A 27,500-nucleotide genomic window follows, 5' to 3' on the forward strand; every position below is an offset into this window, starting at 1 on the left:
CATGCATGTGTTGTGCGCATGTGCATGCACGTGCATCTGTGTGTGTATGTGTCTTACATGCAAGTTGTTAGTTGAGGTGTTGAATAGGGTAATGTAGTTCTTCAGAATGTCAAAATGGAACGCTGGCGTTAACAACCGTCTCTTGCGAGACCACTCCTCTCCGTTGCTCAGCAACAGACTCTGTCCTGGGACAAATTAGAGAGAGATGGGACCAGGAAATTTCCTATCTATTCCTTCCAACGCTATGGATAAAAAAAAAATGACTCACTGACTGTCACATGGTTACTCTTAAGAACTAACACAAGTTACACAACCAAGACTATCCCGATGTTCCCGAGCTACTTTGTTGATAGTGAATGGGAGACAATTTAATAATGAAAAAACTCACATTACTGTTGTTAGATACAAAACGTTTCTAAAAATCAAGGCAGGACCTTGTTCTCAGATTGATGTCATATGTTTTTGTTTTAATTGTAAGGATTCCATGGGCTTTAGAGAAACTTGAGACCCTGTCAAGATGTATTCAACTATCTATTCAACTCACCTAGCCAATGGACTCACCTAGCCATGGACTCACCTAGCCATGGACTCAACTAGACATGGACTCACCTAGCCATGGACTCAACTAGACATGGACTCAACTAGACATGGACTCACCTAGCCATGGACTCAACTAGACATGGACTCAACTAGACATGGACTCACGTAGCCATGGACTCACCTAGACATGGACACACCAGCCATGGACTCATCTAGCCAATGGACTCACCTATAGCCATGGACTCAACTAGACATGGACTCACCTAGCCATGGACTCAACTAGACATGGACTCACCTAGCCATGGACTCACCTAGCCATGGACTCACCTAGACATGGACTCAACTAGACATGGACTCACCTAGCCATGGACTCACCTAGCCATGGACTCACCTAGACATGGACTCACCTAGCCATGGACTCACCTAGACATGGACTCACCTAGCCATGGACTCACCTAGCCATGGACTCATCTAGACATGGACTCACCTAGCCATGGACTCACCTAGACATGGACACACCAGCCATGGACTCACCTAGCCATGGACTCACCTAGACATGGACTCACCTAGACATGGACTCACCTAGACATGGACTCACCTAGCCATGGACGCAGAATGCCATAGAAAAGTTCATCTTTCACTGTAATGGAGGCTAGAAGGAGGGAGTGAGGAATGGATGGAAGGAGAGAAGAAAATGAATAAGTCACAGGAGGCCATGCTTTACAGCCATTTCAGAAGAGTTGAAAAGTGTTGTTCGGCACAACATAAAGCACAACAAAGACACTATGAATGTTGAATAAATCTCTTTTTAAGTGCGTTAAAGGTGCTAACAGTAGAATTGTAACGTCAATAAATCATTACCACTAGTTTTGACACCTTAGTAGCCTATAGTTACTGCAAACAAACAAGATCATCACAAAGAAGATTGGCAGCATCTAATAGTCTGTATTTTAAAATCATTTCAAACATGTTTTCCTCCCAAAAAGCAAAAAAGAGCAATTGATTGATCTTAATTTTGAGAAACTAACAATACTGACCACAATCTAATTTGTTTACTGTAAATATACCAAGGTATCACAATTAATTTTATGTTTTATTTAAGTATATTGATATTTAAAAATGCTACATATTGAACCTTTAATATTTACACTGACTGCTATGCGGTCACATGGGTTGTTATCCTACCGGATGCGGTGAGCAGGGGTTTGGTGTAGTCGGGGTGGAACAGTCTGACCAGGTGATAGAAGGGTCCCAGGAACCAGCTGCAGGAGTGTATGTAGGTCCGTACCAAGTCATCCACCCGGTGGAGACCCTCCTCTGTACTCTGCATCTGAGACACACACACACACACACACACACACACACACACACACACACACACACACACACACACACACACACACACACACACACACACACACACACACACACACACACACACATTCACAGAAAAACATTAATTTATGCCCCCCCCCCACAAAAAACAATACAGAATTCTTAATATTACATGTTATATGGGATATTATATGTTACATGCATACAGTACTATGAAGCATACTATGAATTTACTTCAGCCCAATATTGTGGCTACACTCTGTCCCCTATCCTGAATTTTAGTGGGTCTACCCTCCACTGCTTACAGTATTTTAAGGGAAAATGTAGCCTCAGAACTGAGACTGCGCCTTCGATTCTCTTGTCGGAGTCTCAGACAAACGCCCGCGAATTCCAATGTGGGCTCATCCATTTAAAATGGCCCTACTTTTTCCTACATGTAGCAATCACAATAAAACTAGCCTTAAAGACAATGTTGTTGTCCGTCAAAAGGGGCTATTCGTGTTCTAGCCTCAACGCGAGACTCATCAGTCATTCTTCCTTCTTTGGGCTCAAATGGCTGCACGCAATATACACGTTATCAATCACAATAAAACTGTACCTCCCTCCGACACAATGTTGTTATCCAACTCGACGGGGCCATAGTACTCCAAAATATTCCGTAGTTTCCAATACCAAGCCATTATTCACATGCCAGTAGGCTACCAAAGTTTTTAGCTCAGACACAACCTTCTTCAGCTGTGTCATTTTGAGTTTCAACTGCATGCTCCACACCGCCGGATGTATCGTTCGGTGCTCAGTGGTTTGGTGGTGTACTGCAGTTTACAATTTTGAGCATCGGCTTCGGCATGTGAATAATGGCTCGAGTCGGTATTGGAAACTACGGAATATTTTGGAGTACCATGGTCCCGTAACAACATTGTGTTAGAGGTAGGTACATTATTGTGATTGATAATGTGTATATCGCATGCAGCCATTTGAGCCGACCTCCCAGTGGATATAGTGCACATCCGAGACGAAAGAAGGAAGAATGACTGATTGAGTCTCGCGTTGAGGCTATTTGTGTTCTTGAATGTTGAGTAGTTACAATATCTTTGTCATGCCAGAGCCTGTCATTTCTGTTTGTTTAATACTACGTTTTCAATACCGAGGGGTTGTTGTGTTGTCATGTCCGTGCCTGTCTCGTGGTTGTGCGCCTGTGTACTTTCGCTTCCCAGCAGCGAAACAACACCTTCTCTGCTGTAGCCACAGGTGGAAACAGAAATTACAGGCTCTGGCATGACAAATGTATTGAAACTACACAATGCAACATTCAAGAACACAAATAGCCCGTTTTGACCGTTTTGACGGACAACAACATTGTCTTTAAGGCAAACGTTTTTTTGTGATTGCTGTATGTATGAAAAAGCAGGGCCATTTTAATGGAGCCTGCAGTGGAATTCATGGGTGCTCGTCTGAGACTCCAACGAGAGAATCAAAGGCAGAGTCTCAGTTCTGAGGCTATGGACACTGCTATGGGCAAACAGGACATGCTGCAACAATAATTTTTTGTAAACCACAGCAGGATGCTGTGGTTTACCACACCCAGCAGCATCATGTCCACTGTTCACAAACTCTACAGTTACATTTCATGCAGTATTGTTTCATCATGTGTGCAATGACACATTTCACTGATGAGACATTGGCAATGGCAACATTTTGAGGCAATGAAGAGGATAATGCCTTTTATTGACTGGAAATTGACAAATGGGACAATGTGTGTACATATACCTGCCTGGTTGTGAGTGTACCTGCCTAGTTGTGAGCATATGTGCGCGCGTGCACCTTACCTGGCCTATGTGGCCCAGCAACCAAGAGTGTGTGTGTGGCTTGCTGAAGCAGGACAGCCTGTGTGTGTACCAGGCGTGACGCACCAACAGCCTCGCCGTCCACACCGCCACCACACCCAGCAGGCCCACGACCACGGCAATGAGGACCTGACAGAGACCGCTCCAGCTGAGGACCTGAGAGAGGCCGCTCCACAGGGCAGAGGAGGGCAGAAGGGAGGGGAGGCGACCAAGTGCTCCCACAGACATCCTGAGACAGAAAGAGGGAGGAATACAGTATGGAGAGTGATGGAGGCAGGCAGATTAGACGCATGAGGTTTGAAAATCCTTGAAACTTTGTGGTTTTGATGAAAACATTGCATTGAACGTTTTTGAAAATGAAATGGTGGCTCGGAAAGAGCTTGATTTATTTAAACGTAGCGCCTAAATGCAGCAGCAGTTTGAAAATGAATCGTATCAAGGGAATTTCTTGACTTGACAAGATCATGAGCAAAAGATGACGTCTTACGACAAACTCATATCTTACTGCAAAAAAACATGACACATTTTGAGTAATTGAATCTCTCTGAACTGAATTTACAGTGACAATGTCCAAGTGAGTGTAAGGGGTGTGTGTGTGCACACTTCCTGTGTGATAACAACAACAACAACAACAACTGAGTGCAAATTATTTTTTTATTCAGGAAGTGGATTTGCACAAAACCTGAAAAGCTGGGGTTCAATTTAGAATGTTTATGCTGTCAAGTTCAAACCGTCTATAACAAACACAGCAACAATAACAAATGCTAATAATGTCAACTTCTGTTAAAAGACTTGTGTAATTGCTTCTCTGGGAAGGGCTGAGAGGACTATAGTTTATAAATTAGACCTCTCAAAAAACCTAAGGTAGCCTAGCAATGATCATAACCTGTTTTCAGTATGATGCTCTAAGCCTCTCTTACCTTGTTTAGCTGGAGATAGACAGGTGACTCTTCCACATGCCGTTCAAGCAAACTGGTTGTCTGTGTGTTCTATACAAGTACATACATGCGGGTAATGACAGTCCCACCCCTTCCTCCCTCCCTCCCTCCCTCCCTTGAGTCCCTCCCCCCCTCTCTCTTTCTCTCTCTGATTTGACATGACGTGACATTTTTGTATATCGGTATTTGTATGATTTACTTTTTACATCAATAGTTTATTTCTCAGCAGATTCCACCACCACCACCACCCCTTTGTGCTGTGGTATCAAGTTAGGGCCTCTTTAGGGCCTCTATGGCTATGAATAAAAAAGAAAGTTCAGGGGGAACAAAATATTTCTATTCACTAAATATTGATACATTGTTATGCATTGTTCTTGTTATCACAAATATTTCAATGCAACTCTAAAAGCCTTACAATATAGCCATACCACTGATGTGGGAGCTTTTATTTTTTTAATTATTGACCAGTGTTTGTCAGTGTGTTTGATTGATTGAGTAGTAGACTATTGTATGCAGTTTTAGTTGAGCACATACAGTAACACACATAAGCACCAGCTTCTGCCTAATTAATTGAATTTATGATGCATTTGCTAGCTCTTCATTCTGTGGCGGCAGCAGCAGTTCAGTGGGTTAAAAATAAAATAAAATAAAATAAAATAAAATAAAATAAAATAAAATAAAATAAAATAAAATAAAATAAAATAAAATAAAACAAAACAAAACAAAACAAAACAAAATAAAATAAAATAAAATAAAATAAAATAAAATAAAATACAACTTGGAAACTTGGGAGGGTGGGGATAAGAGCCTGGTGACGCGAGGTTAGAGTGGGGATTTACAAGGAGCACCTGAAGGCAACAGTGATTGGCTCTGCACCTGAGGAAACGCTAAAGTTGTGGAGCAATCTGGAAGGAGAGAGGCGCGGACAATCACTAGCCTACCATGCCTTCATCGACATGTCTGCAGGTTAAAAACAGGTGAGAGCTTTTATAGGCGTTCTAATGTCTTTTAACAGTCCCAGTTCAGTTGTGTTTTCATTAACGTTGTTAGCTTAATTTCAATTATTAGCCAGTCGGGACACTGACCAACCATGGAGGAAGACGAATTGGCACTAACGTAAAAGTATCTAATCCAGCTTCAAGGTAGGCTAGTAGCCTAAATGAAAGGATAGCTATCCTCCAAATTGTAATGTATTGGTGCTGCTCTATTAGTTTTTAACTGTGCTTGAAGTTGAACCTGTGTCCTGCCCATCATGCCTGAAGCAGGCTAAAAACTTAATTAGGCCTAATTAAAATAAGGTTCACCAGGTCAGTTGATGGAAAGAACAGATTTCCTCACAGGTCACTGGGAAAATGACACCTACAAAATGCACCATTAGTGTTATTGACTCCAAATACAGTGCATTGCTGAGAACTGTTCTGTAGCCTATTGTTTAACCATCCAAATGATAGCTAGCCACGATACTGAAACTGCACTTGTGCTGTTACAGTAAATGTGGCAAGGATAGGGTAAAAACAGGGATAGCAGCACCAGGTGATTTCACTGAAGCATTCATTCCTCTCAGCCAGGTGCACCTTATGTAGCTCTGCCCACTTGACCCATTGTGTCACGACTTCCTGTTGAAAACGCCGGCTGTTTTACCTGCTCGAACTAGTCTGACTCACCTGGTCAAACCTAGTTTGACTCACATATGAGTCAGACTAGGTTTATGCGTCACAAGAAGTGTAAAAACAAACAGAACTTCCGATTGTGTTTACACTTCCTGTTAGTCTCTCAAGCCAAACTGTCTCTTCTATACCAGTTAAATGACCTGCCTGGGGTAGTGCTTGGTTAGAGATTGAAATTGGTTAAATAGGACATTATTAATTATGATCATTTGATGTGCGTGCGACTGTGCGTGCAAGTTTTTTGTCTTAAAATGGAGACAGCAGGGTGCAACAGGTGTGCCAAGCCAAGGAGACGTCTGCCTGCCACCACCAACTCCCCTTCTCGCCGCCGCAGCTCCACCCAAACCTGGCCAGCGCTCGGCTCCCCTTTCCAGCTGCCCCGGGCTGGTCCTCAGCTGGGGCAGGGTGATACCCCCAGCTGCAGGGAGGAGCCTGGGGGTAATGGGACCCCCCGACGGACCTCCACCGTATCGGTCCCTCTGGCCGCTGCCCTGGCCTGCCGTCCTGGGCCGCAGGGTGACCTGGTGAAGGCGGCATACCTGGGGAAGGAGGAGCGGAGCCACAGGAGATATTTTGTCCTGAGAGCAGGAAGTCACATGGGCCCCAGCCGCCTGGAGTGGTACGTGACCCAGGAGAAGTTTGCAGCAATGGAGAAGTCTGCTGGGAAAACTGCACTCTTCGGGTCAAGCAAGCAAAGGTTGGTAAAAGTAAACCTCCAACTATTTAAATCAGAGGTTTTCAAAGTGGGAGGTGAGCCTCCCCAGGTGGGCTCCAAACAGTTTCAGGGGAGGCTCAGTGAATGGAAGTGAAAAATATCACATTTATTCTTAAATTGGTTATCAAAATGAGAGCACATAGAATAGCCTACATGTGTGTGATAGTTCAGAGATACAATAGTTTTGGGGAATTTGACTGTTTTCCCACTTTCCCAGTCAGAATGCCTTCAGACCTTTTTTATGTATTTGGTGCAGTCTGAAGTATGTCAAACAGCAATATCAGGCAATCTTGTTTTCACAATTGTTGAGTGTCTATGGGATCAAATAACAGTCATGATCCCATAGGAATCCAGAAATTGAGTGAGGGGGTGCCATTTTCCAAACTTTGTCTCTCTAAAACCCACTTCATCCTTTTGAGAATGAGAATTTGCTGTATCAGTTTTGACTCAGGGAAATTAAATGTTTTCTGACTCAAGATTTAGTCACTGATCCATCCGTTTTCGGTCTTATGCACAACAAAACTTTAAGATCAAGATCAAGCTCATGTTACTGTACTGTATATTGTTGGAGGAGGAAAGAAAACACAATTTGACCTTTGTTGACCTTTTTGGCAGTTTGGTAACCATTGTTTTCAATGAGGACAAAATAAAATTGGCAGTTAATTCAAGTGTCCCTTTTACCCACATTTGTGAACAGACCTTAGAAATAACAACCTAAAATCAAATTCAACATGTCAAGCAGTCCCTTTAACCTAGCCTGGGTAAACCCAGCCCCCAGTGACCTGCTCTCAGACAGACCCTGCTCACTAGTCACAAGGTAGTGACTGAGAGCAGGTCTGAGAGCAGGTCACGTGGCGGCTGGGTTTACCCAGGCTACCTTTAACCTCCCAGGGTGATTTACCTGCGGTGCTGTGTTGGCGTGAGCAGGATTACCAGTTCCAGGAAAGGACACATGGTGGTGCTCTACACAAAGGAGCAAACCATTGCTTTGGTAGCAGATGACCAAGGGGAGCAAGAAGAGTGGTACCTGGCCATAAAGAAACTGATTGATGAAGAAGAGATGAAAGATGGAGAGAACGGTGATGAAGAGGATGATGGCTATTGCACCCTCCCACCTGCTGCCATCTTCAAAGAGGTTAAGACCTGTTGTTTCTTACCCCGAATATAGTTGTAAAAATTGAGAACTTAAAGCCGCATTCAGCAACTTTTCCAAGTTTTGCTATTGGAGAAACTGCGCCCTCTGCGTGCAATAGTATCGATATCGATATCGCCGTTCAAAGTCAACAAAACACAGCGCCAGAAAGCTCTATGTACATGTTGTGACATCGGGTACTCGCCATGTGATGAAATAATAATCCATAGTTCCGTGAAACATCATTTTCGTAGCAAATACGAATCGAGTTAGTTCCTTCCTTCCTGGTTTCCAGGAACACAACGCTGCCGCTGTAGAGCGCATGCGCGCATCTTGCCTCGGGACGCTGGCAGCAAACTGCTTAGTCCCAGGGCTGGCCAATGGAGGGCGGTGTGGGATAAATAAAGGCGAGAGTCTCCCTATTACAAGTCAATCTACCATGTCCTATGACTAAAAATATCTTATATTACAGTAAAAAATACTGATTGTGGCTTTAAAAAATTAATTTTAATTTGTAATTTTCCTAAAATTGCCTGTTTATCTTTTTCTTTTATTACTATTCTTTAAGTTATGCAATCTCAAAAGTTCTGCCCATGGAAAAATGGCCAGAACTTTGGGGAATGAAAAATGGGAAAATTGGCCTTGACAACTCAAAAAACTAAAATCTTGGATATTTTTAGAATGTCCCCAATTTTGCCTAATAACAAAATCACTAGGTTGTAAATTGTATGTTGTGGTAGTGCATCAGTATAAAATCACTTGCTCGCATACCTTTTTAATCGCTACTTGAAAACTCAAAAATGGTCTGAAGAAAATGTATGAATGCAATTTTAAAACTGTAGGCAACAGTGGCCTGTCAACAGTTTCACTTTTATAACTTAAACACACAGAACATCAGCTGTATTACTAAAGAAGTTGCTCAGTTACACATTTCTAAAGCCCTGTTTTTGCTGGTGAGTGGTGAGGGACAAAATGAATGCACAAGCACCATCAGCCATGAAAATATCCCTGCCCAGTCATTTCCCCTGCTCTCCCCTGTGCTCTTAAGGTTTGGCCCGTCAGCGTGAAGCCCCGTGGTCTGGGCCGCACCAAGTCCCTGGCAGGGGAGGCCCGGCTGTGCCTCTCGGCTACCTCTCTCGTCCTGGTGAGAGTGGGCGCAGGCGACGAATTCCCATCGCTCACGCTGCCTTTGCTGGGTGTGCGGCGCTTCGGCCACTCGGATGGCTTGTTCTTCTTGGAGCTCGGCCGGTCGGCGCCAAACGGGCCCGGAGAGATCTGGATGGGAGCGGGAGACCAAGGTAATGAAGAATGGAAGGACTGTTATTCTTTTGCAGTGTGTTAAAATCTGTTGCACGGTTGTGGAGGAAATAATTGTTCCTCAAGCTAATTGCTTGATTTTATTTCATTCTTTCAGATTTCTTTTCCCCATTCTCTCCCCAATAGAGAGCCCCAGGGATGACGTATTTTTGTAGTCGGAACACGGAAATCCCGGACTTCCTGGTTCTTCACTTTTTCTGCCTATGGGATTTTTGAATGGGATTTTGGCACGATGCTTCAAATAAGGTCTCTGGGCAACGCAAGCTTAATCAAACGCGAACCAGTGTTCAGTGGGATAATCTTCACACACTTTCATGAGTTTTGAAGCGTAAATTTGAGCCCTAGAAGTAAAAAGCTCGTGCTAAGCTAATCCAGAACTACACACAGTGTTTGTTTGTTTATTTTGTTTATTTATTTAAGAAAAGGGACAATGCACATTAATTAACATGAGCATGTGAGTCCATCATGTAAATGTGCCAGATTTAGCCATACAGGCTAATTTTCATCTGCAGTCCCTGGCAGGTTGATGTTATATGTGAAACATTAACAAACGCATGCAATAGTACAGAAGACATAAGTAGACAAAAGCATATAAAAGAAGAAAAGCACAAGCAGATTAATAGCATATAAAAAGAACATGCATGAGCACATATAAAAGAACATGCAAGATGACATTAGTATATTATATACAATACATGCCAGAGCAACAGCACATAAGCACATAAAACAAACAAAAGCATATAAGCACAATTATGCAGCCCCTGGTTTACTGTAAAGCACGAACAAAAGCACATGCCCTACAAAGCAGACAAACAATGAAAAATACTAGCCTGGAGTATGGATGCATGTTTGATTGTTCAATAGCCAATGTTTTATGGAGTTGGAGAAGGAGTTGAGAGATGTGATGTTTCTCAGTTCTATGGGTATAGTGTTCCAGGTATGTGCTGCTCTGTAGGAGAAGGCTGACTGCCCAAAGCTACTTCTCCTATGTGGAATTTTACAGTCTCCTCTGGTAGAGGCTCTGGTAGATGAATTTTGGATTTGTGAAATGAATTCCTTGAGCGGAGGGGGGGCCAGACCATGAAAATTTTTATACACAAGTAAAATATCTGCAAATTTGTTTTCCCAATTTAAAAAGTCATATTTAGTTAAGATTTTACAGTGGTAGTCGCATAGGCTTCCCCATCACGTCACCACTCAACCTGGAGTGTTGTTGATGTGTGCGCTGTTGTGCACTCATTACCCCGGGCTGAACCAGGTGAGGGAAAGAGAATTTCTGTGTTTCTCCTTTGAAGTGATGACGTTATTGACGTATAATATCCCCGTCGACTCAACAGTGTAGTCTCATTTAGCCGTTTGCTAGCTAGCCGCCCTTTTAACGGCACATAAAAGCTTAAAAACTCATAAAAGTGGTCCTCATGTGTGAAGATTATCCCGCTGAACACTGGTTCGTGTTTGATTAAGCTTGCGTTGCCCAGAGACCTTATTTGAAGCATCGCGCCAAAAACCCATTCAAAAATCCCATAGGCGAAAACAGTGAAGAATCCGGAAGTGTTAGCATCGATGTTTTCTGGACTCATTCCTGGGGATCTCTATTGTAGTTGGCCAATTTTTCCCTGCTGCCCCGGTCGCTGCTCCACCCTCTGCCGATCTGAGGAGAGCCGTAGACTAGCACCATGCTTCCTCCGAGACATGCGCAGTTGCCAGCCGCTTCTTTTCACCTGACAGCGGGGAGCTTCACCAGCAGGACATAGCACGTGGGAGGATCACGCTATTCCCACCAGTTCCCTTCCAACCCGAACAGGCCAACCAGAGGAGGCGCTAGTGCAGCGACCAGGACACATACCCTTAATCTGACTTCCCACCCGCAAACACAGCCAATCGTGCCTGTATGGACGCCCGACCAAGCCGGAGGTAACACGAGCGCGAACCTGCGACATTCATGTTGGTAGGCAGGGAATCTACCTCTACACTACTCGGGCGCCCTCCTTAAGCGAACTGTGTCTAGCTAGTATCTGTTAGCTTGCTAGTTTCCTGTTGCTAGATTCCGTTACCTGTGCTCGTGCACATCCCTGGTTATGGATAATATACCCTTTTTAATTTGTGCTTTTTGGCAATACATTTTGCAGGAACACATGATTTAATCATGCTTGTCACAGATCATGGCAATTCACTTATATTGGACACAACCGCGCAGTGCTGCTTAAACGTCCCGCCCCCGACTGCTGACCAGACCCCAGCTGAGCTACAGACGTAATGACAAATGCCGGTTCAGTCGGTTTGCATAAAATCAACCCGGTCTCAGCTCGTACACAAGAACCGGTAACCCGGAAATGGACCCAACCCTAGTATTGGCCTCCCTTCACCGCCTTCCTGTCTGCTTCAGGGTTGATTTGAATATATTGTTGATTGTTTTTAACGTTTTAAATGGGCTGCCAGTGCCACCTCCTTATCTCACTGATCTATTGCATACTCCAGATATAGCACTGAGGTCGACTAATCGGATGCTATTGCATGTTCCGAGATCTAGGTGAAAAATCAGAGGCGACCGAGCCTTCACGAGTTTGCGGTGGCTGCCCCAATCTGTTCATAAGAATTGCGCAGAGCCTTGACATTTTTAAGTTGCTGCTGACTCTTCGCTTGTTAACGTTCAATTCGAGTTGAGCTTGACACCTCAACTTCATTATCTATTGTGCCCCAATTCTTCATTATGTTTAGTTTTCTTTTAACTTTTATATATGTCTATTTTGATATCTGTAACCCGTTTCACTTTGGTCAACAGTGGTTATGTAAATGTACTATTTAAATAAACATTGACTTGACTTTGATTTCCATTCCGTGCAGGCGACCCGACGCTGGCCCAACACATGCATGAGGCGGTTCGGGAGGCGATGAGGGCGCTGCGAGCTCTACCAGACTTCACCCGGTCGCCGACCTCCAGCCACAACAACGAGAACCAGCCTCGATCCCTGTTGGCCTCGAAACGCGGCAGACCTAAATACAGAGAGAAGGCGGGGCATGTGAGACCACCTGCTCCTCCTCTGTCCTCTCCCTCCAGGAGCCCCGGCCAGTCCCCGGCTAGTGCGAGGCAGTGCCACCTGGAGCCCCGCAGACCTGAGAAAACACACCCCGAATCTTCTCTCCGCTTCACCTCAGGTCTCAGTAGGGGTGGGCGATATGGCCCTAAAATAATATCACGATATTTCCTTCAGGGTATTTCTGCGATAATGATATTCATGACAATATGACAAAATATTTAAAAATATTTGATTAAATTCAAGAACATGCAATTGCAACAAAACGTAAGTGTTATAGGTCTATGTCAACATAAACGTAAGTTTGCCTTCAAATGTACAACTATTACCATGGTTTAATACAAATATTGCTACATGCATGTAATCAAACCGCTTTCACGCTAATGAAGTCACCCCCCTTTTTGGAATTAACTCCAACGTAGAGCCGTTTCTCAGCCGTGCTTGTTGCATAATCGTGTGATGTCATTACATCAACAAGTCAGAATATTGCCATTATCACAATATCAACATATACATTTTTGATGCTATAAATATGAATTGTAACGATATGTTGATTATGATATGGCACACCCCTAGGTCTCAGCCCCTTCGGATCTCAGCTGAGATCTGTATCCGAGACCGGCAGCTACATGAAAATGATGGACCGTCATCCCCCAATTGGCAAGGCGATGGAAGACCACTGGGGTGGGATTTCCATGGTGAGAGAGGACCACTGCAGTGTTCCAGCCAATAGGGTGGAGGGCTGGGAGCCAGGGGAGGAGGAAGGGCTGGGGTACATGATGATGTTGCCACAAGATGGCCGCTGCCGCCCTGTTGCGCCTCAGGATGACTACATGACCATGACGAGCCCAAACACAGATACCGGGCCAGCCTGCTCTACCTTCTCCTCTTCCCTTCAGATGTCGTTCAACAGGTAGAGGAAAAAATCACCTTGAGCCACCAACTGGAAAATCTCAGAACAGGGCTTGAGAATAGCCAGGTGACAATTAGTGCTGCTTCTGACTTGTGTATCTGATGTGTCGGTGTCAGAAATAAGGTTAACATTAAAATCAAATTGCCTTTACTGGAAACGTGAAGTTTTTGCTTAGGTACCCGTTTCCTCCTCACTATTAGAAAATATTATGGTTAGGGACTAGGGCCAATGTTGTTACTTGGACATGGAATTGTGATACTATACTTAAGCAATTGTAGTTCATTCCGTTTATGGCAAAGAATTGGTTCAGCCTTCCATAGGCCCTTTTCACAGCAACCGTTGAGGTGGTAAAGCAGGAAGTAAAGCAGGTGTAACCAGTAACATTGGGGGCACTGGAACACCTACATTAATGGTATTGGTTACACCTGCTTTGATTCCTCCTTTACCACCTCAAAACAGTTGTCGTGAAAAGGGCCTATATTGTGACTTCAACGTGATGATATTGTCATGACTACAAGTGATTAAATGCTTCTGCTCCTGTCTGCGATCTAGCTCTACCTACTCGCCTCTCCGCCAATCAAATAATCAGACCAGTGAACCCAGCCAACCAGATCAGTTTGTTCCCGCAGCCCAACAGTCAGAACCAGAAACCAGCCAATCAGAGATGCTGAGCGTCAGCCACTCGACCCTGGCCTGGAGTGATGCAGGGCCGATACGGGTAGTAGCTGATTGCAGACAGGCCTTGCCCCCCTCCTGGCCTGTGGAGGTTGTCCTTGCATCCAGCCTGCCCACTCCGTTCCTTACATTCGGACCAGGCGTTTCAAGGGCAGCCCAGGATAATCTTACCCTCTCCAGTACAGACCCATCTAGTCCAGTGCCAGTTGTTTCAGACCAGTCTGCAGGTAGGAGATACTGGCTGTCCTCATGTCTGCCTTCCTGCCTGCAAGCAGAGGACAAACCCTGACTATGTTTCCATGCAGCTGAGTAATGCATATCAACCTGATGATCTGATAATGTGAATAATTCAATATTTTGTTTACATGTCGGCTTGATAATCTGAATAAGAGTTACATTCTCTCCTTCTGCCACAGCGGGGTGAGCTTGTATTTAGAGGCTTTCCTCGATGAAACGATTGTGTCCACAAACAGCTGTCTTGTTGGAAGTGGCTTGAAAATGTAATAAATAAATGAAAGTTAATAGTTTCTGGGTGTTTCTACCACACCCCAGAAGCTCAAACTTCAGAGAGCTGCACTTTGAGCCACTGGGTCATGCTGATGCTGTGTATGTATTGTACTTGCAGAAAAAGTGACTATATTGAAGAAGTCCTTATAGCTGCAGAAGGGTTTTGGTTTAATGGTTGTTTGGCTCCCCCATGTGGAAAACTTCAGTTTAAAATGAAACTCCTCATAAGATGATTTGATGGTAGAGGATGAAAATATCAATCTTTTTTGGTCAACTACTGTATATAGAAATTTGGCATGAGTATTTGTTTGAGAAACAATGTAGAGAGACGGGGCACAAACCATTAATTCCATTTATTTTCCTGTTCATTTCATTACAATCAGTGACATGAAGACGACAACAAAAAAGCTTTGCATAGAGTGGAGCTCCGGCCAGACTGATCTGAATACCATTTGAAATACTTTCCGATCCTGCCATCCGTTTGACAGATCTGACAGTAGGTTGTTGAACGTTGAAAAATATTTAAAATGCTATCTGATCTAGACACCAACGCAGGCAGTCACTGAAATTAATAGCAACATTTTGCCACGTTTAGCATTTGATTTTAACTATATTTACAGCAATATTTGTGAACGTTGTCATATTTACTTTTCTTGTAAAAAATCTATATATATTTAAATCTAAATATTAAATGTAAATGACAAATGTGTGCTTGGTGAAACAAATATTTAGCTAATGACAGGCAGACTTGTAACCTGGCGCTGCCAAATGTGTTGCTTTCACGTGTGAGCGTGATCTCATAGCGTGATCTCATTTGGCAGTGTCAGGTCCAGCTGCCTTGCAAGGTTAGCAGACTTGAGCTATATTAGCTACATATTTAGTTTCACCAAGTACATTAAGTTTTAAGATTTAACATTTAGATTTAATATTACAATTTATCTAATGTATATATATTTTTTTTACAAGAAAAGTAAATGGTTTACAAATATTGCTATAAATAAGTTAACTAGGAAAAAAATCACACTTTTTTTTAAACGCTGCCAAATGTGGTGAAATGTTGCTATTTGCTATTTCAATGTGGCCCAGTTGGTGATGACATTTTATTATAGGAGAGAAGTGCTGACAAACATTCAAATTTAGAAAATCCAACTGCCTTGCAAGGTTAGGAGTGAGGTGGACTGTACAGTACAGAAATAGTGGTTGGTTAATTGTGAGGCAGCCGGGCTAACGTCTTCTTTGTGTGGCAGTAAAATCAGAAAGACAAACTTGCATAAGGCCCAAAAGTTTGGTACATTCTGTTGAGACATACAGACAGGACCTGTTCTCTTTTTATTATTGGAACTTGAATCATCTTATTCTGAGACTGAATTTCCACATTTGAGTGCCTTTGCTCATGTGTGCTCCTGCAAACAGCCAACACACTCAGAAATAATGTTAAGTTACCATTCTGTATTAGAATACATTCTGTAAACAGGGAACACAGTAGCTCCATGACTTAATCAAAATCTGTTTTGAAGTATGACATACTGAATCATTTCAAACCGCGTGATCAGATTGAATTCACTTAATTTTTTTCTTATTTTTGTTCCACTCCGATATAAAACACACCGATAAACTCTTTATTGTAAAGTTCTTAACTTTGGTCTGGATTATGCCGTTTGTATAAAATGAGGTTGAGAGCATGCCATGGTTTGTTAGCTGGGTAACTGGTTGGACTAAGAAGTTATATTTGGGTGTTGTAGTCCTCTAAGCTGACAGCTGTAGTTAAGTGTGGCAGTGTGTTCAGATCAAGGCGAGGTTACATTCATAGTGCGGGGGGAATGTGAGTGTCATAAGTGTCTTGATGTACAAAAAAAGTATTCTGCAAGCTCCATCCAAACAGATTTTATACAAAACGTTCATGCTTGTCCCTTTATAAGGACATTATGGTTCTTACTGTTGTGTGTGTTGTGTGTGCCCGCTTTCTATGGGGCCCCGATTATAAAGTGGCGCACACTAAACTTAAGGAACATTTCACCACATTAGCTCCAAAACATTGTTTGCTTGGTGAAACTAAATATTTAGCTAGCGACAGGCAGACTTGAGCTAGATTACCCAGCACATATATAAAAAGTATATATTAAAAATATTTTAGATTTATTTTTAGAGAGATTGTTTAATTGTTTCTTGATGCTTTGGCAATAGTATGACATTCATGCCAATAAAACAATTAGAAATTAATTGAATTGAGAGGGATGCAGCAAATGACCACAGGCCATCAAACCTGGGTCGCTGTGATAAGGATGGAGCCTCAACTCGGTGAGCCACCCCCCAAGATTGAAGATTTAACATTTACATCAATTTAACATTCACATTTAAGACTTAACATAGAGCTCAATAGGCACGTGACTTTTCGTGACGTAATTTGCCCCGGAAGTAAGTTCCTCATTCATTTTCTCCATAGACATTTTGATAAAGCCTTATATAACAAATTTTAAGGCTCGAACCAAGACAACCCGTGACATACTGAATCGTGACCTACTGAAGCAAGAACAAAAAATTACCAGAAAATAAATCAATTTCTTTTCCCCGTTATTTTTTGTTCTTGCTTAAACTGAATGTTTTATGGTCACTCACGATTCAGTAGGTCACAGGTTTGCTTGGTTCGAGCCTTAAAACTCGTATAAGGCAAATTACGTCACGAAAAGTCATGCGCCTGTTGAGCTCCATTCCGATTTATATATTTTTAGAAGAAAAGTTCACAAATATTGCTGTGTAAATCTAGTAAAAAAAAAGTGAATAAAAAAAATCACACCACTTTTTTAAATGTTGCCAAGCCAAATGTGGCTAAATGTTACTGTTAATTTCAGTGTCTGCCACTTTACAATCGGAGCCCCATAGCTTTCAACATGGCTGCCCTCTGGACAACCTGATTAAATTAAGTTACATTAACATAAAAACTAATATTCAGTTGATACAACTAATTCAATATCGAAATGATTACAGAGTGCAAATCTATAAGAGCTATATAACTGTCAGAGTTCAGTTCCAACCCTTCACATCAACAAAATGAGGTTACAGACTGTGTGTGTAATCAGGTTCAGCTTTACAAATACACAGCAGTGTTGGGGACAAACAAGTGGATTATAAAGTCGCCAACATCACAAGTGTAAGAAAAAGAACAAAATAAAAATATATTACATTTGAAGCTTTCATTTGAAAACCTCGGTGTGTAAAGTGAATTACAAGCCAATGTCAACATTTAGAGAAAAAATATATATTAATTTAACGAATCATAGCTAAAATGTGGAGATACTTGTTTTTAGATCAGTGAATCTCAGGGTCGGCTATCTTTCAATCCAACTGGGGGGGGGGGGGCGGGTCGCACAAAGGTTTTTATGTCCAATGTGCTTAGTAAACTTGTTCTACATCAAAACAAAGTGGCTGTAGTTGAGTTTGGTGAAATTCTAGTTTGGATCTGAGTCTGTGAACATTCAATTTACTTTGACAACCTGTGGGTTATTAACAAACTGTAGAAAACAGACGTGGGTCCAAATCCTGTTTTGGAATCACTCAAATGCATCTAACTGAATATGGTTGGACATCTAGACCAATCAAACTAATTGAAAACAAAATTCAACTGGTGTGCATTCTAAGTAAGCGGCTGTCAAATCTCAAACATGATTGAAATAATTTATTTTCCAATTGACCCAGACCTGGTATAAAAATCACTCAACCCACGATCCACACCATAAAAAGAGTTACATTCGAATCACAACATCTCACTGCCACATTATTAGAAAATCACTTTTCTTTTCTTTTGTAGATGAAAATACTGTAACAACAATAGCAAAGCTTTTGTTCCGACTCCAAAATCAGTTCGCTGTATGTCCTATGAACTGGAATAGTAAACTCAGGTGCTCCTCAAAAGGCTTTTTAGAAAGAAACAAGTGCAGGTACTACAACAGGCCACAATGAGGCACCACAGTCTGTTAGTGGACCTCAGAGAAGCTCCAGAAAGTATTTCAGTCTTCTGATTCTACAAGGTCCATCCAAACAAAGAAAAAAATTATTTTAGTGCTGAAAACAACCATGATGCTATGTTCTTGGGCTGCGTTCAACGGAGCAAAATATCTGCCGTTGTGGGGATCGAAAGGCAGCATTCATAGCACAAACACACCTCTCTAAAACGTAGAAGTAAAAAAACAAAGCAGCTGAATTGTGCCAGTCTGTTCAGCTTGTGCGATTTCAGTCAACAAGTGAGAGCTGATAAAAGTGTAAGATAGACAGTGAAGGCAGTGGTTGTTGATTCTTTGCGATGGTTGCACACTCCAGACTTGAACCTCCAGTGGTGTCGTCGGGTCTAACTTCCTGGTATGATTATGCCCCCGGATTCTCGTCTCTGGAGAGGCTGTAGCTCTCAGCCATTTGGTTTCCTTGAAGGGCAGTGTGTTCCTCACTCATCGTCGTTGCACAGGTGAAAGTGTGTGTGACAGTGAGTGTGTATCACTCATCGTCGTTGCACAGGTGAAAGTGTGTGTGACGTGTGTATTGCGGGAGACAATATGTGCAGGTGCAGAGGAGAAAAAACGTGCACATTTAAACAACCACGGGACCATCAATTGAACTTTGAATCCAGTTTTCTTGGGTCCTTTTTCAGCTTGGATCATCAACACCTCACCCCACCAAAATCAGTGGCCCTTTAGGAGCTGAGGGTGGGTGGGTTGGGGGTGTTGGGGTTCACTCCAGCCCAAAGGTGCTGGTCTCCTCCACAGCGGTCAGCATCTTCTCATAAAGCATGGAGAAGGAGGGATACGGAGGCAGGTCCAGCCGGTTGAAACAGGTGTGAGCTCTGCAGAGAAACACAGCCAGGTGTTAAGGACTGTTGTTTAAACCAATTCAGTTGTATTTTTTAATTTGTTCTTAGTTTCCTTGATTCTTTCATGTGAGATATTTTATAAGCTCTTCTACATCCTGTAACACTACACCGTCTCTGTTTTATGGTTCTCAACTGTGGGCACTTGTGACCCAAAAGTGGGTCACAGATGTGTCCATGAAAAAAGAAAATTCTACTCCGTGGCCGATATTACCTTATCTTTAAAGCCAGAGTGAAGATCCTGGTATCTATGAAACTAGAACTAGAAGACCTAAGCCATCCATTTGTACTAATCTTGTCATGCTAGCTTGTCAGGAAGGGGGGTAAATAATGCTCCAAATTTAGGCTACATTTTGGCGAGGGGAAAATCCGAAATTTGGGTTGCGACTTAATGACTGGAAAAATGTGAGTCGTGATGGTAGACCAGTTGAGAACTACTGGACGGTGTGGGGGGGAAATGGTGAGGGCAGGCAGTGAAAAATACTGTATGTCCTCTTAAATGTCCCCTGAAATCACTCATTAAAAAGGTGGATGATACATTAATTATTATTCTTTCTAAAAGAAATCCTCAATCTTTTGGAGCATCTTCTTCTCTATGGTCGAGAAGCAGCAGCAGTATCTGTCCTGAGTCCTGACAGGCCAGAAGTTTGGCTTGGAGAGTTGACTTCCAGCGCTGCATCACAACAACACATTGAAAAGTGCATAAATTGAGGTTGGGACCGTGTTTACCTGGGCAGGGCGCTGACTTTGTGTTTACCTGGGCAGGGCGCTGACTTTGTGTTTACCTGGGCAGGGCGCTGACTTTGTGTTTACCTGGGCAGGGCGCTGACTTTGTGTTTACCTGGGCAGGTTGGGACTGCTGTGTTTACCTGGGCAGGTTGGGACTGCTGTGTTTACCTGGGCAGGTTGGGACTGCTGTGTTTACCTGGGCAGGTTGGGACTGCTGTGTTTACCTGGGCAGGGCGCTGACTTTGTGTTTACCTGGGCAGGTTGGGACTGCTGTGTTTACCTGGGCAGGGCGGTGACTTTGTGTTTACCTGGGCAGGTTGGGACTGCCGTGTTTAGCTGGGCAGGTTGGGACTGCTGTGTTTACCTGGGCAGGTTGGGACTGCTGTGTTTACCTGGGCAGGTTGGGACTGCTGTGTTTACCTGGGCAGGTTGGGACTGCTGTGTTTACCTGGGCAGGGCGCTGACTTTGCCCCACTTCTCCACACAGAACCTGCGGGGCCCATTGCTGCCTCGCAGGGAAGCAAAGCCCTCGTAGGGAATACTGGACGTCCCGGTTACAAACTGGAGAGGCGGGTGGGAGAGAGGGACATGGAAGGGATAAGACAAGGGGAGAGAGGGTGGGTATCACTGTTAATGTATTGTTTACTTGGTTTATCCATGGATGGTTGACTGAGCACGTTGATGCCCTACTATACACTGACACAGTTACCACACACACACACACACACACACACACACACACACACACACACACACACACACACACACACACACACACACACACACAGGCCTACCTGCAGCAGCCGCAGCCTCTGCTCATTATTGAACCGCTCCACCGCTGCCCAGAACCACCGGATCACTATGTGGTTGTCATGGTAACCTACAGGCGAAAAACAAGAGACAGCAGCATATTATAACCATGCTGACTGTGCACAGACAGAGCTACAGTACTGTGAATGGTGATTGGTGGACGACCTGAAACCTGAAACATCTTCTGTCCAAAATCTGACAGAGCTTTTTGTGGCATAAAACTTGAATGATTCAGACAGGAAAGTAGGTCATTGCAGCAGCAAAGAATAGGATGGAGTAAACACCACAGCCCAGAATCACAACTAGAAGGCCACCCAATGTCCGCCCAAAAAATCATTCCTATCACTTCAATTTAAAGTTCAAATGATTTTGAGACCCTGTCACATACCATTAGGATATGGAATCATCTAGTTAGTTTCACACTCACAGCTGTCATCATCTAATGTTGGAAATCCCAGATCCGGATGACCACCAAAATCTAATCAAGTCCAACACATTTCATGGAAATCTGTTGACACGTGTTTGAGATATCCTGCTGACAACAAGCAGTGAGGATAATAACAAACGTATAAGAACTGAACATAAATAGTGTCTCCACCCCTCCTTTCCTCCTCAGTATTTAGTGATGCTCCTCCTGACAAGTCATAATTATTCACATATCCCTCTCTCCCTCCCTCATCCCTCTCTCCACACCTCCTCTGTACTCGGTGTTGTTCCTCCAGTCAGACAGGTCGATCTCGGCTGTGCCGGCAATCACCAGCTCCAGTTCCCTGGCATCAAACACAGACACCAGCCTGGAATCCACCACCTGGGAAACGCACACATACACACCAAATGTCACAAAGCAAACTATGCGTGTATGGCGTATGCTATTAACCACACTGTTTTCATACAGGTCAATATAACGGCTGCAGGGTATTATGGGAGAGGAAACCACAGACAGCTAAACTTTTACCGACATTGAAATTATTTTGTGGTGCTTTCACCACAAAATAATTTCAATAATAATATCAAGAGCTGTCGTGCGGCCGGCAGGCGTTTAACTCCCCTTCGAAAACGGAAAACTCATCCAGACTGTCTATATACATCCAGACTGTCTATATATTTCATAGTTTGGGCTTTGGCATCTGATTTGAAAGAGTGAGACAGGTGGGATTTGAACCAGTGAACAACTACACACTAAGGAGCTGTTAATCTCACTGAGCTAGAGCCAGGGACTGTCCAGTCTCGTTCATCAGCTTATTTCTATCAGTGTTCTAACTACTGATGATAAAGAAGCATCACTGCTGGCATCTTACAATCAGCAGCTTATCATGTGAACATTTCTGAAGCCAGAGTCTGAAGCAGGGATTGAACCACAACCTTCTGCAGTCTGCACCACCACATCCATATGTTTATCTGGGTGAGCTACAGCCCACTTCCTCTGGCATAGAGCTGGGCAATATTATGGCCGAAAAATCACATCTCTGTATTTTTCGGCTGAGCGGTGATACACGATATATATGTCTGTATTTTCTACAAGTGGGCTAATTGTTCATTTGTAAGTCAAAGCCACATGTGAGATTTAGGGCTGGGCGATATGGACAAAATCAAATATAATATCTTTGATCAAATACCTCCATATTGATATTGATATTGTGACAATACTGTACTGTAGGGATGACTATTGGTACTTTCACAAAATATTTACACAATGAGATTTTTGATAAATAATCATGTGTAATGTGGCTATAATGACTAAGTGAGTAAAGACAAATAATAGAACAGCTACAACAGTCTGGTAAGTTTAGAAAATGACATTACGTAATTAAATATGTTTCAAACATATCTTTGCACCACGTCTTGTTGTGGAAACTCAAAAAACAGCAAAATAAAAAAATATAAGTTAAATTGTACTTGGCCAATTCCCTCTGCTGTCCCGGTCGTTGCCGTTCTGGGGAGAGTTGTAGACTAGCACATGCTTCCTCCAATACATGTACCAGCTGCTTCTTTTCACCTGACGGCAAGGAGTTTCACCGGCAGTACGTAGCGCATGGGAGGATCACGCTACCGACCAAAGGAGGCACTACGAACCACAGGTACGAACCTGTGATGCTCATGTTGGTTTAGGCAGGGAATCTACTGCTGCACTGATAAGATTTGCTGTTAAGTTACTATCAAAGGGTTTTGGTACCCTGTCTGCACACACACACACACACACACACAAACACACACAGCCATACCTCGTAGAAGCCTCTGACCAGGCTCTCGGTCTGCTGCACCACCCCTCTCTCGATCCTCCACTTCACCATCCGTTCAATGTACTCCTTCTTATTCTTCTCAGAGACGGGGATGTTGGCTCCGCCCGGCTTCAGCTCCCTCTCTGTGATCTGAACAAACACACACACATGCGCACGCGCACACACACACACACACACACACACACACACACACACACACACACACACACACACACACACACACACACACACACACACACACACACACACACACACACACACACACAATTATTACTTCTGACCCACAGTTTTCTCAGAACAACTTTTTTGATCTGTTTTTTTTAGTGATGACAAATTCACTCCCTTTCCCTCCCTGCTTCCCACCAAACCATGCCCCAAACTCCGCTTCTGAAAAATGAAGCCAACACGGAAGTACCAAAAACTGAAGTTCCTCAAATCGCCAATTGAGGCTGGCTCCAAAAGTGAATAAATCCCCATATACCCAACCGCATGTTAAAATGTTTAACTTCTTGACTTACAACTGTATGGGGGTGAATTTCTACATAACTCACCTGTTTATACAGTCTCAGCAATAGAAGTCAATGTGGAAATGACCCTACTTGTCACTTGATTTATGACCTCAGTCAACAGTTTCCTAAAGAGTTTATTGTCTCAATCTCTAGTTTCAAGTCTTCTCCAATACAGCATGATGTTAATTTTGTAAATGATGGTCCCATTTAGAGTAAAATAGATAAAGCAGACTATGTTTTGGGGCATGATTGACAGGTCGCGGACCAATAGCAGGCAGTTCTGCGTCTTAAAAAAGAAAAAAGAAAAGCAAAAAATGGCGACAGCCAAAATTCCAAACTCCAGGGTTCAGGAGTCCACAAACCAATGGGTGACGTCACGGTGGCTCCGCCCATATTTTTATACAGTCTATGCCCCCCCCCCCCCCACACACACACACACAGGTCCTGACCTGTCCGAAGACTTCTTCATTGACGGTGAAGGTGAGGTCCAGCATGTCTTCAATGTCGTTGTCCTTCATCCACTGAAGCGACTGGTGGAACTCCTCATCCAGATACTCCAGGTCACTCAGCTCACACAGACTGGATGGAAGGTACAGAGACACGCTAAGTGTGTGTCAGTGTGCGTGTGTGTGCATGCGTGTGTGTGTGTGTGTGTGTGTGTGTGTCAGTGATGTAGTACTAGAGTGCAGGTATATTAATACTGTGATTTTCAGTTTTGTGCCAGGGCAGGCACATGTGTTCCACCTACATGCAAATTCAGGCTCATGTTCAGTAACAGACAGTTAGCACTAAAATGCATGAAGAGATGCCCTGAATCGTGTGCTTTGCTTTCATGGATATTACATCAAATTCCAGCAAGAGCACTGCTAGATGTTCATAATGTAAACAAAGTATTGAGGAGAAGACAGGAACAACCTCAAACTTCATAAGACATCTGTCAAGGAAGCACCCAGAAAAGTAATTGAGACGGTAACCTTACTTGGACTGTTCACTGTTGATAGCTGGCTGGCTGACTGAGTGACAAGCTAATGTTAACATTAGCTAGCTAGCTGTTATGGTAATGGTTAGCCTCTGAAGTGACGCAACCACTGGAGCCCATCTTGGAACTTGACTCAACCTTGATGACTCCGACTCAGGTAATGGGGACTCGAGTCAGACTCTTCTTTGGTGACTTGAGACTCGGCTACAACATTGGTGTGTGTGTGTGTGTGTGTGTGTGTAGGTGTGCGTGTGTGTGTGTGTGTGTGTGTGTGTGTGTGTGTGCGCGTGTGTGCGTGTGTGTGTGTAGGTGTGCGTGTGTGCGTGTGTGTGTGTGTGTGTGTGTGCATGTGTACATACATGCGCAGTAGGCCTTTGTAGAAGGGTCTGGTGAAGAAGGCATCCAGCAGGTACTGATGGATCAGGGCCAAACCGAGAATACGACCGCTGAAACGGAACCTGAAACACACACACACACACACACACACACACACACACACACACACACTCAAAAGTTATCAGAATGCAGAAGATTGTATGAGCTTAAATTCTACAGTACAAGCTTGTGTTTTCTCACCATTCATGGTGGTTGTCTACGAAGGCGGACATGGGGCTGATCTGCACAGTGTAGGTGTCGTTGGCAGAGTATTCAAACAGACCATAATAAGGGTTGAACAGCTCCCTCGAGACTAGGAAGAAGAACTCTCTGGAAGGCCCGCTGTAGTCCAACCTGCATCACATTGCAAGTGTATAATTTCAGTTTCACTAGCAAACATGAGCTATAAAAGTATCTGTAGAGTTGTTGTTGATCACATGTTGTAAGACATGACAGTTGTTTCTTGTAGGCTAGTGTTGATCCTCCTCCAAAATGTTTGGACAGCAAGGTCAAAAGTGACAATGAGGGGCGCCCTGATGGATCAGAGGTCTAAGACCTAAGCCCAGATCTATAGTCCTGAGAGGACAAGTACACGGACAGCTGCGGACACCACAGACAAGTCGTACTTCTGTTTATACTCGTTTCTGGAGTCAGCTTGGACTTGGATGATGGGTGGAGAGGGAGTGAGTGAGTGAGGGAGTGAGTGAGGGAGTGAGGGTGCTGAGATCAGACTCGTGGACAGGGAGACTATAAATTTCGTGAATTAGGATCTGGCCTAGGATCTTTGTCACATGTCATTCCCTTCTCTCTCTCTTTCCTGTTGCTCTCAATCTCTCTTTCCTCTCTCTCTCTCTCTCTCTCTCTCTCTCTCTCTCTCTCTCTCTCTCTCTCTCTCTCTCTCTCTATATATATATATATATATATATATAGAGATATATATATATAATATATATATACATATATGCGTGTGTGTGTGTGTGTGTGTGTGTGTGTGTGTGTGTGTGTGTGTGTGTGTACAAGCGCCGTTTTATCTCTGAAAAGCTAAGGTACCTCTTTCTATCTCCTCCACCCTTTCAACCCAAAATACTCTATGAATACTTTACTAATTACCTGACTCTCCTCATCTTCCTCCCCCCACGCCCAGGTACTCACCCCTCCCACCCCTCCCCCAGGTACTCACCCCTCCCCCACCCCTCCCCCAGGTACTCACCCCTCTCCCACCCCTCCCCCAGGTACTCACCCCTCCCGCCCACCCCCAGGTACTCACCCCTCCCGCCCACCACTCCCCCAGGTACTCACCCCTCTCCCACCCCTCCCCCAGGTACTCACCCCTCTCCCACCCCTCCCCCAAGGTACTCACCCCTCCCCCACCCCTCCCCCAGGTACTCACCCCTCTCCCACCCCTCCCCCAGGTACTCACCCCTCCCCCACCCCTCCCCCAGGTACTCACCCCTCCCCCACCCCTCCCCCAGGTACTCACCCCTCCTCCCCAACGAAGCAGACGTAGAGCTTGCTGCGCTGCAGGTCTTTACGGGAGTAGCACATGATCTGGTTGAAGGCGTCTTCCAGCAGGTGGTCTCGACGGATGATCAACCTGACACACACAAACAAACACACACACACACACACACACACACACACACACACACACACACACACACAGACACACACACAAATACACAGAAAGAGAAGGTTGCACATTACAGTGTGCAACATGTACGTGAATGATTTTCTGAAAGCATTGCTGTCTCTCTCTCTCTCTCTCTCTCACACACACACACACACACACACACACTACAGATGCCACCTACTTTAGTTTCCCTGGTCCTTGTCCGTAGCCTTTGGTTTCCAGCTTCCTGTAGAAGTTGCGTAGTTTGGCCTCAAAGTCTCTCTTGTATGGAGCTGGAGCTCGAGCGTTAGCTCGCTGAGTACCTGAGAGAGAGAGAGAGAGAGAGAGAGAGAGAGAGAGAGAGAGAGAGAGAGAGAGAGAGAGAGAGAGAGAGAGAGAGAGAGAGAGAGAGAGAGAGAGAGAGAGAGACACTTTGTCATCATGTGTCCTGAATATAAACTAATCATTATTTGCTATTACCCAAAAACTGAATAGATACACCCCAATTACAGAAGCCCTCCTGACATCAACAAACTAGCTGTTTGCATATAATTGATGTTAGAATTGTTGAAAAAGTAACACCAGTGTAGGATCTTTATTTTACTTGTTTTACAAGTTAGGTTGCTCACATTGTTAAACATGAAATATGCTTTGGCAATTCAAATGTGTACATTTTATCATGCCAAATTTAATTTAATTGAGGGGGATATTAATGACAACTCACCTGATTATCTTAACCTGGCACATACAGACTTCAACTTTAGTAAGTATCACTT

At 43.7% G+C, this 27,500-nt stretch overlaps 3 protein-coding genes across 6 annotated transcripts in view; 1 reads left to right on the top strand and 2 right to left on the bottom strand.

Moving 5' to 3' along the window:
• Positions 1-4,681, bottom strand: part of cyp4f3 (cytochrome P450, family 4, subfamily F, polypeptide 3) — a 13,067-nt gene extending 8,386 nt beyond the window's left edge. For both annotated transcript variants that reach the window (XR_014552535.1, XM_083633294.1), the window contains exons 1-5: positions 4,640-4,681; positions 3,702-3,948; positions 1,726-1,870; positions 1,139-1,192; positions 58-185 (exon numbers count right to left, since the gene is read on the bottom strand). Coding sequence is in view for 1 of the 2 variants with exons in the window: in XM_083633294.1 (XP_083489420.1) it covers positions 58-185; positions 1,139-1,192; positions 1,726-1,870; positions 3,702-3,947 (573 nt within the window). In the remaining variant the exon portion in view is untranslated. The remainder of the gene's footprint in view (positions 1-57; positions 186-1,138; positions 1,193-1,725; positions 1,871-3,701; positions 3,949-4,639) is intronic.
• Positions 3,886-14,560, top strand: LOC310773415 (insulin receptor substrate 2-B-like). Of its 3 annotated transcripts, none has more exons than XM_083633292.1 (7): positions 3,886-4,014; positions 6,562-7,021; positions 7,931-8,174; positions 9,220-9,469; positions 12,333-12,644; positions 13,100-13,436; positions 13,989-14,560. In XM_083633292.1, the coding sequence occupies exons 2-7, from the start codon at positions 6,576-6,578 to the stop codon at positions 14,398-14,400; spliced, it is 2,001 nt and encodes a 666-aa protein (XP_083489418.1). In that variant the 5' UTR covers positions 3,886-4,014; positions 6,562-6,575; the 3' UTR covers positions 14,401-14,560. The 3 variants fall into 3 exon arrangements, with proteins under 3 accessions (XP_083489418.1, XP_083489417.1, XP_083489419.1); XM_083633291.1 differs by lacking the exon at positions 3,886-4,014 and adding an exon at positions 5,549-5,634; XM_083633293.1 differs by lacking the exon at positions 3,886-4,014 and adding an exon at positions 5,549-5,634 and having other exon boundaries at positions 14,066-14,288.
• A 4,769-nt stretch (positions 14,561-19,329) lies between these two features.
• Positions 19,330-27,500, bottom strand: part of hecw2b (HECT, C2 and WW domain containing E3 ubiquitin protein ligase 2b) — a gene marked incomplete at its 5' end in the record, with an annotated part of 41,411 nt that continues 33,240 nt past the window's right edge. The window contains 10 exons of the mRNA XM_083633107.1: positions 19,330-19,449; positions 20,651-20,763; positions 20,997-21,082; positions 21,706-21,820; positions 23,235-23,381; positions 24,211-24,340; positions 25,100-25,198; positions 25,317-25,469; positions 26,596-26,709; positions 26,927-27,047. Of these exons, the coding sequence (XP_083489233.1) occupies positions 19,338-19,449; positions 20,651-20,763; positions 20,997-21,082; positions 21,706-21,820; positions 23,235-23,381; positions 24,211-24,340; positions 25,100-25,198; positions 25,317-25,469; positions 26,596-26,709; positions 26,927-27,047 (1,190 nt within the window). The 3' untranslated portion in view covers positions 19,330-19,337. The remainder of the gene's footprint in view (positions 19,450-20,650; positions 20,764-20,996; positions 21,083-21,705; positions 21,821-23,234; positions 23,382-24,210; positions 24,341-25,099; positions 25,199-25,316; positions 25,470-26,595; positions 26,710-26,926; positions 27,048-27,500) is intronic.

Source organism: Poromitra crassiceps, assembly GCF_964638095.1.
Source record: "Poromitra crassiceps genome assembly, chromosome: 3".
NCBI classification, from domain to species: domain Eukaryota; kingdom Metazoa; phylum Chordata; class Actinopteri; order Beryciformes; family Melamphaidae; genus Poromitra; species Poromitra crassiceps.

Coding starts and splice junctions, on each gene's coding strand:
- LOC310773415 (XM_083633292.1), top strand. CDS start 6,576: ATGGAGACAGCAGGGTGCAACAGGTGTGCCAAGCCAAGGAGACGTCTG. Junction 7,022..7,930: donor TTCGGGTCAAGCAAGCAAAG/GTTGGTAAAAGT, acceptor TTAACCTCCCAG/GGTGATTTACCTGCGGTGCT. Junction 13,437..13,988: donor CTTCAGATGTCGTTCAACAG/GTAGAGGAAAAA, acceptor TCTGCGATCTAG/CTCTACCTACTCGCCTCTCC.